The 22424-nt window shown below is 36.9% G+C and overlaps 1 protein-coding gene across 4 annotated transcripts in view; it reads right to left on the bottom strand.

Moving 5' to 3' along the window:
• The window catches only part of LOC110093019 (protein CHROMATIN REMODELING 4), a 25682-nt gene extending 9813 nt beyond the window's left edge, over positions 1-15869 (bottom strand). Inside the window, exons 1-7 of one of the 4 annotated variants that reach the window (XM_020817759.2) lie at positions 15324-15869; positions 14235-14550; positions 12662-12763; positions 11824-12543; positions 11339-11443; positions 8388-11189; positions 2938-3095 (exon numbers count right to left, since the gene is read on the bottom strand). In XM_020817759.2, the coding sequence (XP_020673418.1) occupies positions 2938-3095; positions 8388-11189; positions 11339-11443; positions 11824-12543; positions 12662-12763; positions 14235-14444 (4097 nt within the window). In that variant the 5' untranslated portion in view covers positions 14445-14550; positions 15324-15869. Of the gene's footprint in view, positions 1-2937; positions 3096-8387; positions 11190-11338; positions 11444-11791; positions 12544-12661; positions 12764-14234; positions 14551-15323 lie in introns of those variants that run through there. The other 3 variants (XM_020817761.2, XM_020817763.2, XM_028691827.1) reach the window with 3 other exon arrangements.
• Positions 15870-22424: the final 6555 nt, after the last annotated feature.

The following is a 22424-nucleotide window of genomic DNA, read 5'->3' as shown; positions in this document are numbered from 1 at the left end:
ATAGCGAAACAGCAGTTTCCAGATTTTCACCTTGAGGACAAGGTGATTCTTTGGGAGGGCGGTAATGTTAGACCGGCCCAGGATGGGCCGGTTGGACCGGTCCAGCAGGGACCGGTCCGCGTCTACGCGAGACGCACGCGAGAGAGCCGCCTGGGCGGAAACGGCTCTGCCGTGAGCCGTGGAGTTTAGGAGGGAAATTTTGAACGTTTTAGGAAGTTTATGATTGTCCTTTATGATTAATTTTGTATAATTAGGAGTTTGGGGGGGAATTAGCTCCGCATCTTGAATTTGAGTTTTCTCTTTGAGATCTAGGTTTTGTTTTGGGCTCTTGGCTTCGCCGGAGACTTTGGAGAGTACGTTCTTCCTCTCGAATCGAAGAACAAATTGTATCTTTGCTATTTTCATCATCTACTAGTAAAATACCGGTGTTTTCTCCTAGTCTCCAGCAGTTTTCCTCGTTTTTTCTACTGTTTTGGGCTGATTTCCTGCTGTGGACAGCAGCTCGCCTTGAGATTTGTTGCTAAAGTGATTAGGGAATACTTGAAATCAAGTATTTCCTATCATCATACTACATAAATAACAAAATAAATAAAATAGAGAAAGGTGGTTTTGGAAGAAGTTCAAAGATACCTCCATGATTTGTCAAGCAATCGAGTTTGCTCACGTTGCAGGTCATCACAAAGAATGGTAGTTTTGGTTTTAGGACCAGTCTCACATCGACATGGTTGAAAAAAAAGTTTTAGATATACTGGTGATTGCTACTCAATTGTTGGCTTAAGCTATTTGATTAAAAATAAATCTCTCTACTGCATGCCAAGACTTATAGTTGTATCCCCACAACTTGACACCCACCTAGTGATTCAAAATCCTCTAGGAGCAGCACAATATCCGGGGTTTTACTAGGCCCTTCACAAATGCAATTTCTCGGTTTCATAGTCTCTGGTTAGCTTTCACAATATTAGGCAAGTTCAACCAACTCCCAAGTTGGAACCTTAGTGAGTAAACTAAACTCTTTGGTGTCTCTTGTATATGAACTTGCTTGACACAAAAAATATCTAGAATAAGGGGCCCTGGTGGATGAAGTGGATAACTCACATATAACATGGAGATATGCTCAGGAGTATGATAATTTTGGGTTTACAAAATATGTTTTAGATATATTAACTAGTGTCAATCATCTAGTCAATAATCTATTATCTTAAGATTTGGTGTTGAAGACACTCCCTGATGTAGAGAGGCCGACTTGCACCCAATATGATTCACACTCTAGCACAAGTTTTGGAAAAAGCTTCTAAAGGATATCAAAATGACCAACAACAACAAGTCTTTATCCCACTATATGTGGTCGGCCACATGAATCCTTTTTCTCCATTGTGTCATGTTAAGGATCAAATTCTCATCTAAATCTAATAAAGAAAGGTCATTTCTAATATTTTCTAACTATGTCTCTTTAGGTCTACCTCTACCTTTCTTAACATAAGTCAAATTTAATACATCTACCTTCCTAACCGGGTCATCAGAAGGCGGCAGTTTTATATGACCAAACCATCTAAGGCGATTCTCTCTAATCTTATCTTCCACTGGAGCTACTCCAACCTTTTCACGTATATGCTCATTTCGTATTCAGTCTTTAAGAGTAAAGTCACTCATCCACCTGAGCATCCTCAACTCTGCAACACTTAACTTAATATTATGCTTCTCTTTTGATGGACAACATTCTGCACCATAAAGCATTGCAGGTCTCACCACCATCTTATAGAATTTTCCCTTAAGTTTGAGAGTGACTTTTCTATCACATAACAAGCCTAATGCATTCCTCCACTTCAACCATCCAACTTGAAGTTTACTAATAATATCCCCATCTATTTCACCATCACTCTGAACAATAGACCCAAGATATCTAAAACATGTGCTATTAATGACTTGATTGCCCAAAGTCACAATCCCCCCACTAGATCTATTATTACTAAAATTACACTTCATATATTCAGTTTTAGATCTACTCAAACAAAAGCCTTTAGACTCTAAGGTTGACCTCCATAATTCAAGTTTACCTTCAACTCCCTCTCTAGTTTATCAACAAGAAGAATATCATCAGCAAAAATCATACACGAGGATATAGCCTCTTGCGAATGTCTAACCAAACATCCACGACTAAAGCAAAAAGATATGGGCTTAAGGTTGATCCTTGATGTAATCCAACTGAAAGGATACCAAAACAACCCTTCAAATTTAATTCAGCTCCAGCTTAATCCAAATCTTTACTCCTAATTTAGGCACCATGGCATCTGTTGAGAATTTTATGAGATTAAATAAAATTATATTTTCCCCTTTTGCTTTGACTAGATATCAGAAGAAAAAAATTTAATATCATCGCCTCATTAACGAGGGGCAGTAGTTAATCACTGAAATGTATAAATAATAGTAGCTCACTTGACAAAATAGAACAACAGAAATTTAACCAATTAAAGGAGAATCTACTTTTTACTGGGCAACAGATATCAGTTACACTTGCTTTCCCCCGAAAAAATCATGCAGTCCATTCACGAAAGAGGTTAAAATACCTACCAATGGTATGAGAAAAAGTGCCAGTTAACAAGCCAACACAGCAAGAAGCAGGACTTGAGGGAACACGTCGGTTAAAAAAAAAAGTGATAGAATTAAGAAGTGGAAGGTAAAATTAATTTATAAAGTATAAACACTAAAGGGCCTAGTAAAATAACTCGTGAAACCTTGAAGTGTCTCCTTTGAGAAAACCAAATGTAACTATCCATTAACATGGCCACCATTACCATCCGTTGCATGCAAAAGAGTAAAGCAAGTCTGAACATCAAATTCATAGAAAGCTACATCTGTTTTATTACAGTAAGAGGAAGAGGGTACACGACCACGAGAGCAAATGTTCCAACTTAGTGGTATCTAGGATCAATTTATCACCTGTCACGTAGAAGCTTGTCCCATTCATTTTGCTCTGCGACAGTGTTTGTATTATCTTCCTTAGTCTCATATGGCTCACAACCATCACCAGCAAGATCAGCTGTCATCACAGTTCCACCAGGTTCTCCATTTAGCTGCTCATCGCTCCAATCCAAAGACTAGAAAAATAATAAATAGCCCATATTAAAGAAGAAAAACAATAATTGATGTGTTCTGATCATAAAAAAAATATGCACCAATAGCTGAATAACAAAGACAGCGGACATAGTAATAAATTCAAAGATTGCGAGCAAACCATTATCTGATTCCAGGAACTTCAAATTTGACTAATCAAGAAAATCGAGTAAGGAACTTCCTGGCAATTCCAAGCAAAGGGAAAAAAAGCTAGAAGTTAATGCAAAAAAAAAATAAAAAACAATTTGACTTTACAGTATTCCCGTTTGAATTTGGATTTAATTCTCCCATCATTCTTAATTTGCATCTTTTATACGTTTTACTTCTTATAAGTGAAAATAAAATTATCATTTTCTAAAACAAATTCAGGTCAAATTTGAGAATTTGCTATAGTTGTTAAGTTTTTTCCAGATCTGTTGTAAGAATTGTTCTCTATAATTATTTTCCCTTGGATACCCCACATTAAACAATGTCAGTTCATTTCAACTATTGCCATTAATTTTGAGTCCCACTAATATCTATGTTTCTATACAAATCCGATATACAGGAATGGTAAACCATTTGTTAACTTCGGTTTCATTCCTTGATATTAATAATAATCAACTCATTTACCTCTCCCCTGTTTGGAATGGACTGCTCCCTTAATAAATATAATGTAGCTATATGTGAAAAAAAACACTGCCTCAAGAGGTAATATCCCCTAAAATTCAAATCTAATAAAAATTTAGGTTATGAAGATATCAAAATAAAACAAAAAAGTAATTATTTGGTTTCAAAATCCATTAGAGGACTTGATTTGTTGGTAGCAGATAATCCAGTTACGAGATGAATAGCTTTAAAAACTATTTGCCCATATTTAATATTGTATTCGTTGACTTTATTCCATTGTGGCCTGGCGATCACAATTTTGAATCAAAGTATCAGCCTCTATAATATGCATGTGTGGCTGCATTTATCAATCACTCCCAGAAATTACAATTGAGCGAGTCATGTGTACTAAAATATCTAGTTGTAATCTCCAATCTTTCCAACTGAAAACAAATCAGATTTCAGCATTTCAATAGCACAAACTAACCCCTAATTGCTGCTTCACATTTTAATTGCACAAAACAATAGATTTGCACCTATACATACAAACGTAATGTATTTTACAATTTACATCTCCTAGCATAGAACGAGAATCTGAACTGATGCAACAATATATAAACAAGCATAATGCATTTTTCAAGATGCATAAGATGGTAGAGGAATTTCTATTTAATTTAAGATAATGCAAGAATGAACTAGGCACAGACATGAACCTTAAGCGAACAAATCTTATAATGGTGATAAAAATAAAAAATCAAGCGCATCTTTTAAAATATCAAACCAACCCAGGTCTCAAAATATTGCAGCCCTGGACCACATCAAAGGAATTATGAATTATATCCACAAAGGCCATAAAAGTACAGAACAATATCAATGCCAAAGTCTGAATATGAGGAAAAAAATGCATGCTACTTTTAAGGCATTGAAGAAAGAATGATGAATTGCTTTAGTTCATCAGCAGAAGCTGAGACATTTTAGAATGTAGTTTCAAACACCAACTGATACATATCAAGCTAACGGTCAAAGAAGTACTATTAAAATTACCGTTGTAGATCCTACGAAGACCTAAAGAGGTTACCCAACTTTGGGCCCACGAGGACCTAAAGAGGCCTATTAATAAAAGCCTAGTTGGATTATCAAGTGTTAATCTCCTCCAAGTAATTAATTAGTGCTTTAATAAAATTATTTTAGATTTTCTTATATTATTTCTGCATTCTGAGAGTTTGGAAGGATTTTATGTAAATTATAACAAAATTGCCTATTTAAAGGCCATGGGATTGAGGGTTAGACAGATTTTGGCTGATCAATTAAGTAGATACTTTCTTAAGTAATGTTGCCCTCTGGGCCCCCTCTTGGAGTCTCCAAGAATTCTCTCCTCCTCCCTCCAAATTCTTCGGGCTGCCGATTCTGTTCTTGAAGAATCCAAGAACCGATCCTCCCTCCTCCAGTTTTCAACCACTAGTTCCTCTCTTGGAGCCTCGAAGCGCCAGTCCTTCTCTACCAAACAGCCAGGTAAACGCCAACAAGTTCTGCCATAGAGTCTGCAGGGTCTAATCCTTCTCTTTCTTCCCCTTGTTGCTGTACACGGTTTCGCTGTCCACGGTAATAGTCGGCTGCTAGGTTCGGCCAGCCTGCCTCCCTGCTCATTTCTACTGCAAGAACAGCCACCCAAACCTTCAAGAACAACCACACTGTTCTTTTTTCTTCCCAAAATTCTTTCTCTAATATGTCTAAGGCCTCGTCTTCTCAGTCCAGGCCTTCAAGAACAACAACATTATGTTAGACCGATCCATGATGGACTGGTCCAGCCGGCCCTTGGCAAGGGGCAGGCCTAAGTTTACAAGAGGCGAACCAAGCAGGTCCGCCCTCTTGGAATTCTCGCCCAAAGCTTGGGTGGGGCCCACTAGGGAATTCAATTAGGAATGAGGGGGCGGCTAGGGCTAGGGAGGATTTTGGCTTATGTGGTTTAATTGTAAGCTTTAATTGTGGTTGGAGTTCGACGTTTTGGGTTCTAGCAGCGTCTAAGGATTGGGAGAGATAGATCCTCCTCTCGAATTGAGGATCGACTATATCTTGGTATTTTCCTTCTATTATCTTTGATTATTGCAATAAAATTATAGTTTTTCTAGTTCCCTTGGAGTTTGGAGGAGATTTCTTGCTGCTTTTTGCAAAGATTGATATGGTTTATTCGAGATCTTCAAGTGTTTCCTATCAAATTGATATCATAGCAGATTTTGGGAATATTTTTGGGCTATTTTTGTGAAATTGCAGGAAGATGGGCGTTTTGCTATTTTTAGGGACAAGATCCATATTTTTTTAGTCTACAAAAATCCGGTTATTGATGGAGGCCAAGAAAGTGGATGCGTTGGAAGAACGCTTTGAAGGATAAATGAGCCAAATGACTGAATGACAGCAACGGTGGAGGATCGAATATCTTCCATGGAAGACAAAGTTTTCGATCTTTATGAGATGGAGAAGAAGATTTTGGAACATCAAAATCAATCGGCAGCATCGAAGGCAAGAGGACCAATAGGGAGAAATACAAATTTTGAAATTCATAGGAGTGAAAATGATGTGGAGATCATAGAGGAGAGAGGTGGAAGGTATGGAGAGAGGCGTGGTTATGGAGGCCATGAACCAAGGGGGGTGATTGGAAAGGAAAAGAGGGAGATTATGGTTGGAGGGGTGTCGATTTTGAAAGGAGGGGAGAAAGTGAATACGAGTATGGATATGAGCATGGAAGGGAGGATCGGGAAACTTGAGGAGGATTGAACGCTTGGGGAAGGGGAAATTATAGAGGAATAAGAGGAAATGGGGGAGATCCCAAGCTTGATAGTCCTAAAGATGCCCATATTTGAAGGGGAGAATACACGTGGATGGATCTACAAGAAAGAGATAAATTTCGTCGTCAATGGGTTGATAGTCGTTGACTTATGTTTAGAAAGGAAGGCATTGGCTTGGTACCAGTGGAGAGACATGAGGAGGCCCATACAAAGTTAGAGGGAGTTCAAGGAATGCTTATTAGAATATTTCCAAAGTGGCAATGGAGGGGACTTCTATGAACAATTCTCTGCACTTGTGCATGAGGGTTTAGTGGCAAATTATCGTGAGAGGTCTGAGTACTTGGCGAGTCGATTGGACCGACTATCAGAGACTATTGAGGGGAATTTCATGAAGGGACTCAAATCAGAGATCCGGGCAATAGTGAGGGTCATGAGGCCTCATGACTTGGGAGAGGCTATGGAGTTGGCACAACTAGTGAAGGATCAGAAATACCATGAGAGGGGAGCCAGAGGCAGCAATTCTTATGGCTCTTACCAGATGACCACCACTCTCTTAGTACCCAAAGGGCCTGCATCGGGCAACATTCGTGAGACCCAAAGGGAGAGGCCAGTAAGAGGAGGAAGTTGGGTGAACTTCAAAAGACTAATGGAGAGGGAGATGCAGGAGAAGAGGGTGAATGGGCTATACTTCAGATGTGAAGAGAAATATACTCCAGGGTATAGGTGCAGGGATCGAACTCTTCAGATTCTCTCTGTCTGTGATAACGAATAAGCTGAGGGAGGTGAGAGTGAGATAGGGGGTGAGGAGGAGGACAAGCTGTATTTTGATGTGGCAGAGGTCTCCCTGAACTCAGTGGTAGGATTTACTCTGAGTCATACCATGAAGGTGAATGGAGAAATAGCAAACAGGGAGGTAGTGGTGTTGTTTGACAGTAGGGTTACCTACAATTCCATCTCCAACCAGGTCGTGGACCTATTGGGGGTGACATTAGTAGATACAGGGGGTGTTATGGAGGGATGATGGATACAAGGAAGGTGGAGACGGGCCAGGGGATATGTAGGGGAGTAGTGTTGATCATAAAGGGGGTTCAGGTGAGAGAGAATTTTCTCCCATTGAAGTTAGGAAGCACTGATGTCATCTTGAAAATAAAGTGCCTGTAGACCTTGGGAGACACAAAGGTCAACTAGGGGGCATTGATGATGGAGCTGCTGGTGGAAGGGAGAAGGTTAGTGATCAGGGGAGATGCAGTGCTCTCCTATTCTACCCAAAAATCAATTCCAAAGGCTGTCTACAACCTTCTTCTCAGCCTGAATTTCAAGAATAGCAGTTGACCACCTATTGTAGCTATTTTCTTTTTTCAGCCACATTAACCACTGGATTGCAACCACTATTTTCAAGAAACCTAACAAAGTTGTAGTTCTCAGGTAAACCGCTCTAACCTAGGGGGATTTTAGTTCAGAGGTTTTTGTTTTAAGCTGGGATCTCCATTTGCCCTAAACTACGAGTAAGATTGTATCACCAACATTCAAAATAAATCTACATAACAAAACCATAAAACAAATAAATAAAACAAGGTAAAATAATAAAACTTGTAAAAAAAAATTTAGTTAATAGAAACCGAATTTTTTTAGAAGAACATCATTAAAATCCTCAACATTCCATTCATGAAAATTTTGAAAGCTATGGCGTCAACTTTTACAACTACTTATTCAAATAATTATATTAATAGTTTTGGAATTAAAAAGCTGAAAAGAAGTCCCAAGTAAATTAAATGCACCTTAAGAAAAACACAGCTTATGACCATAAAATGGATATTATAAAACAATGTATTGCAATTAGATGAATGAAGAATGTCCAGAAAGAATGAAACAGGCAATAACTGTAAAGCTGAACTTAAAGCTCACTTTTACTGAACCAAGCATGTCACCATCCAAATCACCATCAGTGTTCTCTGATACATTTGTTTGAAGGTCAGAACGATCTAGCAATTTTAATATTGCACTTTCATCCCATGCAATTTTCATGCCACCATCAGTACACCTGTCCTTGTAAACATCTCCCAAGCCACCAATTCTTCTTCTATGCTTGTGCTCTAAATTTGTATTAGTATCAACTTTGCTAATAGAATTCTCTCTTGAATCTTGACCAATTGCACCATCAAAATCACCAAAAAGCTCCTCTGTTCCCCACCGAAGAATGTCTTCCACTTCCTTTTGAGATCCTGACTTGTTCACAAATAGTTGATCAAGCATCAATTTCTTCTTAGCAAGCTGCAGAATTCTTTCCTCAACACTAGCTCGAACTACAAGCCTGTACACAAGTAGCCTGTTTGACTGCCCAATTCTATGTGCTCTATTCATTGCCTGTATATCAGCATGCGGATTAAAATCAGAATCATATATAATAACAGTATCTGCAGTAGCCAAATTTATCCCAAGTCCACAAGAACGTGTTGACAGTAAGAAGACAAAACGAGTTTTATCTTTATTGAACCGAGATATTGCTGCTTGACGATCTGTCACTGATACAGACCCATCAACTCTTTCAAATGTTCCATGACCAAATTCTACAGTTAGGTAGTCCTCAAGTATATCAAGAAGTTTGGTCATCTGTGAAAAAATAAGCACACGATGGCCATCCTTACGTAGAATTTTGAGCATAGAGTGCAACAAAGTAAGTTTTGCTGATGCTTTTATGCGCATCTCCTGTAGGAATTCCACAGAACCAGTTTCAGGTTCGGTTCCAGGAATGAGATATGGATGATTGCAAACCTTGCGTAGTTGCATGACAATGTTCAGCATTGACTGCTGAGCAACCCCTTTGCCAATATTACGCAATATTTGATAATTCTTGGTAAGCATTGCACGGTAGTACTCGGCCTGTATGGATGTCAACTCAACAGGAACAATCCTCTCAGTTTTAGGAGGGATGTTCAGCATGGCATCTTTTTTAAGCCTCCGAAGCATATGAGGTGCTACAAGCTTTTTCAACTCTTCTACTTTTTCAGCTGTCGGAAGGTCATTGAACTTCTCTTCAAAAGCAGAGAGAGAGGGGAATGAGGCAGGCTGTAAGAAGCTCAGTAAATTATACATTTCGCCAATGTTATTCTGTAAAGGAGTTCCAGTCAATAGAACACGTTGTTGGAAAGAGAATGAATTGAGCAAGTTAAAAAGTTTACTTCCAGAATTTTTCAGCCGATGGCCTTCATCAACAACAAGAAGTTCCCATGGAACTCCACGTAGATGAAACGAGTCAGCAAGAATCATCTCATAAGTGGTCAGCAAAACATTAAATTTGTATGATTTAGTCTTCTTATGTGACCCATCTGAAGCGATAGCATGCCACTCATGCAGTCTTATTATGGATCTTGCTTTTGCACAGCCATGATACTCCACAACATTCAAATGAGGAGTCCATGATGCAAATTCTGCTAGCCAATTTGGCATTGTGGAGAGCGGAACTAAGACAAGGCAAGGTGACTTAACCTTAAATTCAAAATACAAGGATGAAATGAAAGAGCAAGCAGACACTGTTTTGCCAAGTCCCATTTCATCAGCAAGTATAACATTTTTCGACTTGTGCCAACATTTGCGAAGCCAGTTTAAAGCTTCTAACTGATGTGGAAATAATAATCCTCCTTTAAGCTCTTTTGGCTGCTCTGTCAAGGAAATTACTTCTTGGATTTTTCTTTTAGCAATATCATTTCTAGCATCATTGTCCAAAGCCTGGCTTTCAAACTGTTTGAATTCCGAAATAAGATAACAAAAATTTTGAACTACATTGTCTTCTAACTTTTCCCAGGTGCACTCATCGTAAGGGAGGCCACTCCATTTAACTAAGGCTTCACGTCCAGCATCAGATTCATGTAAAGAAATAATACGCTGTGGCTGACACCATTGATCTTCACATATATTTATGATAGCAGTTCCATACTTAGCTTTATAATTCTCCAATTTTCTCTTAGCTAAAAGTTTCAACTGGTTTTCAGAAACCCAACTGTTGTGTATGTTTGATTTACCTACCCACTTAACAAAAAATTCATAAATAACAGCATCATTTTTCTCAAGCCTCAAGTCGGGTACTGGCTGGTTCAGCATAACATTTTCAACACAGTAATCGGATTTAGAACCTGTGCTCATTAAATGGATATCTTGTGGCTCACAAGTGACAGGGAAGTCAGAGACTGGAGTGTGATGATCATTGTTACTTTCTGAATAAAGATATTTCACAGCTATGCTCCCTTCCAAACCATCCTTACCAACTCTTGTTTCAATTAGATCACCAGCAACAGGGACCCCAGGAAGGTCAAACACTTCGCTAGTCATACAATTAGTCATGGGAGATTGTGAAACTGACGACCCAATGCTTTTGGCCTTACCCATGTGTTCACCAGTCTCAAATGGTTTTCCCTTAACATCTCCATTTGCCTCATCAGAGACATCGCCCGCAATTTTTCCAGTAATAGAATTTGCAACACCTTGATGACTCTTATCCAGGGTAAAATTTGAATTCTTCTTGTCCAGGACTCTACTGTCATCACAGCCTTCATCAGGTTGGTCTTGATTTTCTTCACGAGATAAATCAGAAGATGGTAATTTACTTTCCAGCCTGCCTGCCTTGTTTTCTGTTTGAGAAGTGGTAATTCCATTTGTTTTATCAACATGCGAAGACCAACTTTGAATACGACACCCTAAAATGCGGTCAACCTTTTGAAACAAAAGAAAGAATGTAAATTTACAGCACTCATAATAGACGAAAAAATGCAAGTATATTTAAATTAACATCCTTCAATTTAAGAAATTATTTGCGTAAGAAAGTAAGATAGGAATAAACAATAAAATTTGTGCTGATTTACTTGTTGAACTTCACCAGATAAATTCTCATTAAAATTCATTTCATTCTCAACCCTTCCTCCAAATCCATCGTCAAGAGATATAGAGGATGCTACAAGAGGAGATGTCTGCACAATTAGCACAAACAAACAATTACATATATTAGCATCATAAGAAAAAATAGCTACATAAATTAACAAGAAACTTCTCAAATCAGCAGTGAACATAATCCCAATAATGTCCCGATATCATAAATGCAATTGTCTATATTTTTCCAATGTCATATAAAATTATTTTCATACCTAGTTGAAACAATAGCTAAAGATCAGAAGAAATTGTAAATTCCAGGCATTGGATTCATTCAAGACCTCCCACTGAGGGGAAGAGGGGTAGAGAGGGAAATAACTAGGACAATTCAAGACAAAGAAACTGAGAAATAAAGAATTAATGGAGATTATAAGATACGAACTGCTCACTAGAATAGTATAAGTTGCGGGGTGAAAGCTACCTCCAGTTGTTTTTTGCTTGGAAACCTCAGCTGTCTTGTTTCATGCTTTGTGTCATTGGAGTCATTCAATTCAGGGCAAAGAGAACCATCCTCATAAATGTCATTGGAAATATATTCAGCATGTTTAACATTATTAGATTTCGCTCTCTTATTATTGTCAATCCTGTGATTTTTTTTTCTATTTTTCTTTGATATCTGAGAAGATAGAGCAGCTGGATGGTCAAGCTTATTGTCCTGATTTTCATTTTTGTATTCATCAGGTCTCTCTTCGGACAACTTGTCACTGACATTGAACTTTGACGATTTTACAAGAGAACGAATTGACTTTTGTTCACTTCTATTCCTTCGTGTAAGAGAGAGAACATTTTTCTTTGTTTGACTATCTTCTATTGTTGATATCCCGACCATCAAATTACTTTCACCAGAAGGCTTTGATTTTATGCTAGATGAATTAGTGCGGCAGGAACTCGCTTTCTTCGTAAAAGCTGTGCTTCCATTAGAAAAAGCATCTTCCCCTTTGCTGGTTGATTTATTCATATTTAGAGAAGTCTTCTTGGAATGTGATGCCTTACCATGACTAGAGATACCATTCATATCCTTTGCTTTCTGAATTGTGCTTTTACTCCTTGCACGCCTTGAACTGCTTTGTATGGTCATCAATGTTGTATCCTCTGTTTGCGAACAACACTTTCGGCATTGCCACTTCCCTGTCGGAGCATGCTTACAGAAATAAAAAACACCAAAAGAGAAAAATCAGCACTAAAAAGACAAAAGAATAAATCAAATAATTCAATATAATCATTAAGGAAGGCAAAAAGATAAATGCATAGAACAAAACCTTCAGGGGTGGACTAAGACAAGCGAGATGGTATGTCCGAGGACAGCTATCACAGCATAGCAAATTTCCACCAACTGCGCATTCTTCACACTCAAAATAATACTGCAAAAAGGAAAGAGATAAGGTTCAAGGACATAAAGAGATCACACAAAGGAAGCACTACGGATGTCTCATATTTAGCCAAAATACCGGAAAAATCTACAGCTATTGTTTGATTATGCACCAAATGCAAAAACAGCAGTAGGAACTGGTTAAAGAAAATCATTCTTGGGTGTTAACTTTCAGTAAAACTCTGACTGAATAGTTTCATAACAATACCATGACAAAATTATTAAATCAAATCATAAAAATGAACCCAGAAAGCTTAAGGTCAAGTTTTCAATTTTGTTTTCTCTAAGAAAATAAAGCAAACGGTAAACAAGACATTTCGCTTTATCCTAAATAACATTAACAACCAGGGGACAACGCTAGTTACATATTGACCTTGTGTATAATAACTTTGAACAAATTATCTACCTCTAGCTTTCTTAACATGGGCCAAATCTAATACATCTATTCTCCTAATAGGGTCATCAGAAGGCCGCCGTTTTACATGACTAAACCATCTAAGATGACTCTCTCTAATCTTATTCGTCATTGGAGCTACTCCAACCTTTCCACGGATATGCTTGCTTCGTATCCTATCTCTAAGAGTAAATCCACTCATCCACCTGAGCATACTCATCTCAGCAACACTTAACTTAATATTATACTTCTCTTTTAAAGGCCAACATTCAGAACCATAAAGCATTGCAGGTCCCACCACCATCTTATAAAATCTTACCTTTGGTACTTTCTATCACACAACAAACCCGAAACATTCCTCCACTTCAACCATCCAACTTGAATTCTACTAATAATATCCCCATCTATTTCACCATCACTCTGATAAAGCATGGGTCTACTTGCAAGGACAAAAATATTGTCACTCATCCACTCTCATAGGACTTCCTCTCTCAATCACTCTCAATTCCAATGTGAAGCAATATGAGTATCCCTTGAATATTCATATTTGCTCGCTCGATTAACCACATGTTTCTAGAGTGCCCAACCCAATGAGAAAAGGAATAAAATATGGCATATGCTATATGATGTATTTCTTAATATAAATTTTCAAAAACTACTAGTATAAAATTTGGCTTTAAACAGTACTTAACATGCTTTAGTTGATAATGTAGTCACACTAGCCATGGAAAAAGAAGGAAAACCAGTTGATAATAACTACATTTTCATTTGGCCAGCATTTTTTATTTATCAAACATGATGAAAGGTGAAACAATATTAAGAGTTTTCTGATTCATTGGAACAAGCAACTTGGTTTTTGCTACAGTGGAGCAATAAACCTTTTTTTTCCTTACATGGTTCACTGTGTGCTTTGTTCTGAGAAAATAGTAACAATTGAAGTTGAAATGATGGTTTGAATAAAGATTACCAAGGCTAATAATTGAATGTTGCATAAGATACTTAGAAGATAAAGTATACCATATGCATAAATAGAAAGTAGAAAGAGCACAACAAACAAGATGGAGCTTACTCCATCATTCCCTTTTAACTTGGAGGAAGCATCATGGCCTTCCTTCAATTTTTTTCTAAGAGAAGAGTTGCTCTTTTCAGACTCTGCAAGTATTGTAGCTTCCTGCTTCCTATTACTTTCATCCAAACCAGATAATTTACGTTTCCTCTTGCGCATTGGGGCCCAATTCTTGTCTATCATCTTATCATCTAATGAACTTTCTTCCTTCATGTTAGACACGTCAGTGCTGCCTGCATCACTAGCATTTTGGACAAGGCATGCCCATATTAATCAACTACGACAAAACGTCAGCAACTCAGCAAGAAGAATCCCAAATCTGCAAGATGAATCACTTGAGCAATATATGCTGCCCTCAACATGGACTAACGTCTATAATTAAAACAAAATTGAGTTAAACTACACAAGAAAAACTAGTATGACAAAATTTATCTTCAGAATCATGTCAAAAAGTTCAGCAATAAAAATCTTATACATCAAGAACCACGAACGAAGGAGCGTGTAATCAATCACATAAACAAGCATAAAAAACCACCATCCTGCACTAGTAATACCTTCCCCCCTCCCATGCCAATTAATAGCCCCAACTCCAAATTCCTCCCACACTGCTTACTTCTACCCTTAACATGGACTTACCATCTACAATTAAAAAGAAAAAAAAAGGAAATGGAAACGGAAGATGAACAAGCCAATGAGAGTTTAACCGCACAGACCAAAACCTGTAAAATAAACGCAAAGAAGAAAAAATACATGACAAAAAGTTTAGTCATAAACATGCTATGAAAAAAGAAACTGTAATAATAGAGTAATTAATCCTTTACAAAAGCAATCGTCAAACAGCACCAGCCCTCAGTAGCCAAAGCCTCCTTACAACAACCAACTCCCCTCAAGGAATTAAACCTTCAAAATCCAAACCAATTTATACTCCAACTACAAATCTTCCGCCAAAAACAGACATCCGAAAGCAGAAATCCATCTAATTAACGCGGGAAACTGGAAACAGGAAGGGGTTTTGATGCGCATAGGGAAAACCCCAAAGGCCGGCCCCGTAAGTCAAAATTAAGCAAAGAAACTGAACGGATAGCACGAAACCTGAGGCCAGGAGAGCGTCAAGGCCGGATATTGGACGCGATTCGATCGCGGAGGCGAGATCTCTTCTTCTCCCTTGTCGCTGATCGCAAGCGGCTCTTTAGGCGGAGAAGGAGAAGGAATAGCATCTTTTGCCCTGTCTCGGTATTGAAAAGGGAGTATAGAGATGAGAGAGAGAGAGAGAGAGACGCTGGGCGTGAGAGCGCGACCCGGCACTTCACCAGGTGCGGCGCCAATCACGGGACGCCACGTGGTGGGGGCAGGCAGGAGTCCTCCCTCGTCTCGCGGTCGTTGTCTCTCCTCTCTTTTCCTGCTGGCCGTGACGGAGATGGCTTCGAGCGCCGCCGGCTATTCCTCGACGGCGGCGACGATTCCGACTGATTCGAATCGGAATCGTGGGCAGATCGAAATACCATTTCCGTTTATTTTTTTTTACTTTTTTTCGAGTGAAAATAGAGCGATTGATAAAATCTCGTTGAAGAGAAGGAATGTAGGATGATTCCTTTTGTTGCTTCGTTGTGGGCTTTCACGTGAGTTTTCCCCCCTTTTTTCCTTTTTTTTTTTTTTTCTTTGGTTTTTTCAAGTTGAATGCTTTCACCGCCGTTTTAAAAATAAGCGGAATTTCAGGATTTGGTATATGAGATGCTTGACTTTTAAAATTACTTAACATTTAAATAAATATTAAAAAATTTTTTATGGCTCCATTAATAGCGCCAACCCTCCAAACGTTAAAACCTAAATTTAACAAAAATAGAGAAACATTAAAATTAAAGAGAAGATTTACACACACAATCCTTAAAAACAATCACATTTATATATCTGATATCTAAATCTAAACTATGTTACTATGTCGATAATGTTATTTCCTGTATCTCTAAAAAATCACGAAGAATAAGAAGAGAAAGTTTTCCAGTAATATCAATGAGGATATGACGGCATCGATGAGATCAATGACATGTAAAAATTGAGGAAGTCCTCGATGATAGAAGAAGTCAGGAACTTGTGAGATTAATTATTCTGTACGAATGTTGAATGTCGTCCGGAGGTCAATTAGAAAGCGCATGTCACCCCTTCGCTCGTTATCGCAGCTCGATATCGTTAATGTGGTGCATTCTGATTGGTCTCTATGCGGCATTTTGCGTTCGGTCTCCGCACATAACAATTTCTCAAGTTGTGATGGGTTCTTGCTAGGAAAGGACATTCATGAAACGCATGGTGTGTGTGAACTTAGAGGAAGAAAAGATAAGGAAGCCAGAATGAGATCTCGTTGAAAAGTATATTGATGAAATCAAAAGGATGTGTATCAAAGGAAAGGTGATGCAGAGATTAAAGAATATGAAATTTTTTTATCATTTAAATAGTTTAGGATTATGTGAATGAATATATAGTTTTTTTATTATGTATATAATAATAATAATAATAATAACTTTTAAGAGTAATGTATATAAATTTCCAAATTAAAAATTGGGAAATATAATATTTAAAGAAATAACATATAAAACTAACATATTACTCTTCAAGACATGCAATTATTAAAAGAAGTGTGTTGCTTCAAATTATTAAAAAGGAACTATTTCAATGCTTTTGTCTCTTTGATTATAGATAGCATAAACATATGCGTATTATTTTCATAAACGATGTGTACATTTGTTTTCAAAAAAAATTTTTTTTTTATTAGCTTAACAAAGGCTGTTACTCGTTGTTGCTTTCTGGAATATTCGTGGTGGTAGAGAAGTATAAATTTTAATATCTTAGTTTTGTACGAAGATTCAACACGCATACAGATAAAAGGAGATAGTGTTATATTTATAAGAGACCAAGATTTTTCAATGAAAAATCCCTGAAAAGGGGGGAAAACCATATGACCTGGCCTAGCTTAAATGAATCCACTAGTATTTGCAGTTGATTATAAATAAGGCCCTTAATAGGGGGGGTGCCTTGGCTTAATGTAACTAATATACATTATACATAGTGTGTTACATGGTGGAAACATGAAGAATCACTGTTGATGTGTTAATCGATAAGCGACTAAGGCCGGAATGACCATAGTCGGCGGGCGATAGAGGTCGGAAGAACTGTTGTCTATTGACAGATGTCAGAAGAACCGTAGTTGGCCGGTGATGGAGGTCATAAAGACCGTTGCCTAGCAACGGATGTTGGAAGGACCGTAGTCGGTAGGTGACGAAGGTCGGAAGGACTGTAGTCGGCAGGCAACAATGGTCAAAAAGACTGTTGTTTAGTGAATGAGGTAGGAAGGATCGTTGACGGACGGAAGTCTAGTGTCGGGTAGAAATTCGACGATGGGTGGCTGTCCAACATCGGGTAGAAGTCCGACGATGCACAAAAGTCTAGCTATCGGTAAAAGTTCAGCGTCGGGTAGAAGTTCGACGAAAGTTTGGCGTCAGGTAGAAGTTTGACGAAAGTCCAGCGACATGTGAAAGTTCAGCGTCGGGTGGAAGTTCGACGATAGTTTAGCGATGGGCAGAAGTCCGGCGACATGCAAAAGTTCGACGTCGGGTACAAGTCCGACGAAAGTCCAGCTACTGGCAGAAGTCCGGCGTTAGGTAGAAATCCTGCGTCGAGTAGGAGTCTAGAGACATGCGGAAGTCTGACATCAAGTAAAGTTCGGAAACGGGCTAAAGTCTGGCATCGAGTAGAAATCCAGCGACGAGCGGAAGTCCGGTGTCGATCGGTGGCCAGGAGATGGTCAGAAGTATGATAGCAAGAGAACTCTTCCTTCTTTTCTTTCTCTTCTTGCTTTGGCCCTTTCCTCCCCCCTATCCATGAGAAATGAGGGTCTATTTATAGTTTTCTAAGAGTTACATGTCCAATAAATAGGAGGAAGATTAAGGATAAATTGGAAGTTGTTTGACTGGACAGCCGATGTTGAATCCCTTGATCGTGGGCCGTTTATTGAGCATTTGAGTGTCTTAATGATATCAGAATTTGGGACAGCTTTTTATCATTTTTACTAAGGCTTCGTTTGGGACAGTTTTTTTACCATTTTTAAATCAACTTTTTAGTACAAAAAAATTTCTAATTAAAGAAATTTTTATACTAAGAAGCTACTTTAAAAAATAATAAAAAATATGTCTCAAAAAAAACCTAAACCAATCAATCTACTTATGAATAGAGATTGTTGTTTCAATTTTTAGAGGCTTAAAAGTTGTACTGTTGTGCATGTAGTTGGGGCTATTCATGAAGAGACATAGGACCAACTGTAGAAGTTTGAAAAGAAAGAAGGAATGTCTATTGAAATTTACGAGCTTTTTGTTTAACACTGAATTATTATAGGCCAAATGGGATGATGCATAATAAGTCCTTCAATATAAATGGGTTAACGGTACTAAATTTATGTGGCCTAAATGTGTACCATATGTACTAAATTTTTTTAGGTGGAAAAATGAAAGCCAATTTAAAGCATATTTTGAGGGGAAAATTTTGAATAAAGTCTTTTCCTGATTTAAACATTTTTTTTAACATTATTAAAAGCAAGAAATGGAACATGACCATTGATATTTGAACATTTATTTGAGTAAGCATTGGCTTTGAAACAAATTTATCGATCTCAAATATATAAAGTATTCAAATTAGAAAATTTACAATCAACTATGGGATTAACGGAACTATATTGTCGATAAATTTATGATCGAAATGGACATTTTGATCATACAAACTCGGCGATACTAAAACTTCTTCAATTCGAGGACAAAATAGATACATATTAAGTACTTGAAAATAGGACTGCTAAAAAATCTTATCGTTCGCAAACATTTGGTGCTCAGCTCACTTAGAAACTCTTATTTAATTCATTCATTTAGAAAGCAAGCTGATATTGAACAATTATTTTGAGTTTATACTTTTATCATGTTTAATGCAAATAGAGCATTGTTCAATAGAACGTGATAATATATATACAGTTGGTTAGTAGATAAATGTAATCTTTCTATCGTGCTCTACTCGTGTTTGACTCAAATTCAAACGAGCAAAAAACAAACACAATGTTCACAAAAAAATTTAGATACAAGCTGAACATGAACACAAGACAAGCTCGGGCGTTTACACCCCTACTTGAAAGCATAGTTGAAAACTTGGTATGACCATTTGAGCGACTAGGCCTTTTTTTTTTATTCTAAAATGCTTATAACTCAACACCATTGATTTCTAGCCAGTCAAACATCCAAAATTGACAACAAAACTAAATTCATATATCACCCAACAACATTGACATCCATCATCTCCAACAATATTGAAACCTTCAATTCCCAACAAAGCTAACGTCGACCATCACTAATAACATTGATGTTTGGTATTGCCAATGACGCTGACACATGATGTTGGAAATAATGTTGTTGTTTATCATCACCAACATCGTCAATGTTTGTTATTGACGCCAAGAATGTCGTCCATTGTAACTGCTAAGAAAAGCATAACCGCTATATAACCAACATTGGAGGACTTCATGTCAATAAAATTTTCATCTCTAGAATTTGAATTGTATTTATCAAAATCTTTCATATTTTAATATTCAAAGAGAATTACAGCTCTACCTCAAATCACTTTTTCTTCAGTTGGATCATATAACCTATTATCAAAGTCATCACAACTATAGCCTAAGAAAGTACATTATTTTTTCTATCATGCTCTAGTCGTGTTTGGTTCAAATTCAAACGAACCGAACACAAACACAATGTTCACAAAGAATTTCAGATACAAGCTCAACATGAACACAAGACAAGCTCGGGTCATTTACATCCCAACTTGAAAGAATTGTTGAAAACTTGGTATGACCATTTGAAGGATTAAGCCTTTTTTTATTCTTAAATGCTTATAATTCAATACCATTGATTTCCAGCAAGACAAACATCCAAAATTGCCAACAAAACTAAAGTCATATATCGCCAACAAAATTAAAGTCATATATAGCCTACAACATTGACATCCATCATCGCCAACAATGTTAAAATTTTATATTCTCAACAAAGCTAACGTTCACCATCGCCAATAACGTTGACGTTTGGTATTTCCAATCATGCTAACTCTCAATGTTGCAAAATACGTCGTCATTTATCATCACCAACATCATTAATGTTTGCTATCAACGCTAAGGATGACGCCCATTGTAACTGCTAAGAAAAGCACATGTCACCACTATATAAACAACATTGGAGGAATTCATGTCAATAAATTTTTCATCTCTAGAATTTGATTTTTATTTCTCAAAGTCATTCATACTTTAATATTCAAAGAAAATTTTAGCTTTGCTTAAGATCACTTTTTTCTTTAGTTGGATCTTATAGCCTATTGTCAAAGTCATCGATCATGTCTATAGACCAAGAAAGTACATTATTATTATTTTGCTATTAACTATCTTCTCTCACATCTAGGAAAGTAAATTTAATGTCTTTCATCAAATAGTCTCCTTGATTGTAATGTGTATTCTTTTAGATGCAAGTGTATTGAGGGGTATCTTCTCAAGATTTGTACCCTTCTTCATCGCAATAGTTTTTAAATCGAACATTATATTCACCACCATTATCTATGCCCATAATTATTACATACAAAGAGCATAAATTAGAGTGAATCAAATCAAGTACATTATAAGATCTATATGGAGGCATTCTATGAAAATACTTTCTATTGTTTTCTAAGCAATGAATACAAATTAAGTTCTAAGGACACCCTTTAATATTGTGAATTGCATCTTTAAAATAATCCTAAACATTTATTAGTTAATGTGACTAAGCTAATTAACCCATAGCTCTAAAGGAACATCTTCAGTTGCATTCACTATCTTTTCTAGTATTCCTCAAAAAGACTTTGCACCCAATGTAGGTTTATGATTAAACAATAGCAATACTCATGAACACTAATATTATTTATTCTCACTTTCCTATATCATTTTTCTTATAGGAGAGAAGGTTTCATGCCTTAATATAACATGAAATGAAGCTTCTGAAGCAACTACCCATATTGGTAATTACCATATAAAATTTATATATTCATTGTCAATAATAGAAACTACATTAATTTTGTTGCCTTCTTTTAAAATGTTATGCCCTCTTCATGTGTGCAAGCTTTTCATAATAATTACATTTTATGTTGATTATATACTTGGATATCTCCTTTGACTCATCATCCAAATTAAGAGTTTTGTTCTACCTGTTATGACTCAATTTTAAAAAAATAAATGTTTAAAATTTTATGTTTTGAACCCATTTGTATGTATTTGGAAGTGTTTTGATGTATCAAAAAAAGGTTGAATGTGTTCTGAATTGAGTCCCATGGGTTTGAAACACATTTTGGAAAAATCTTTTTTTTTTTTTCCTTTGGAGCATCGCAATGTTGAGTGCTTTTGTGCTGCAATGTTATAGTGCCTAGCGTTACGGTGCTTAAAAGTGGTGCCCCCGTACTGTAGCCTCGGGTTTTTGGAATTTGAACTAGTGTCGCAACCTTGGATGGTGACGCCGCAATGCTTGGCAATTATATGCGCTTTAAATATATTTTAAATCCACTATTCAATTCATTTTGAGCACCACAGCTGTTGAGCAAGAGAGACGAGAGGGAATTTAATTTGAGATAGAGGAAGGGATTTTGGGCCGCTTTGGGTCACTTTTAGATGTTGACCCAATTTAAAAAGTTCTCCCGATCTAGGTATGTCACATTATGTCTATCTCAATTTTCAAAAATACAAACTATTTTTCAAAATTTTTGATTAATTTATATTTCTATTATCAAAAAATAAGAATAAATTTGCACTGAAAAAATTTTTATCACGTAATTTTTTATATGCTATAAAGATTGAGATTCTAAACGTTTTGAATATTTTTTTTTAAAAAATTACACTAGAGGATTTGGAATTACAGCTTAACACGATAGGACTTGTCCTGTTGGGCTAGGTTGTGACATCATAGATATAAACATGTTGAAATGTGAGATGAAAGTGCTTTCATCAACTTCTTGGTGAACATAACATATAGCCTTATGATTCAATAACCATCATTTTTATTTGATTAATTTTCATTATTCATTTGATTATCTTTAATGGGATAATATAAGTCTTTTCCATATAAAAATATCTTTTGTACTTATCTTTTCCATAAA

This window comes from Dendrobium catenatum, unplaced genomic scaffold (genome assembly GCF_001605985.2).
Source record: "Dendrobium catenatum unplaced genomic scaffold, ASM160598v2 original_scaffold_73082, whole genome shotgun sequence".
NCBI lineage: Eukaryota > Viridiplantae > Streptophyta > Magnoliopsida > Asparagales > Orchidaceae > Dendrobium > Dendrobium catenatum.
This window is presented reverse-complemented; position numbering and strand designations above follow the sequence as displayed.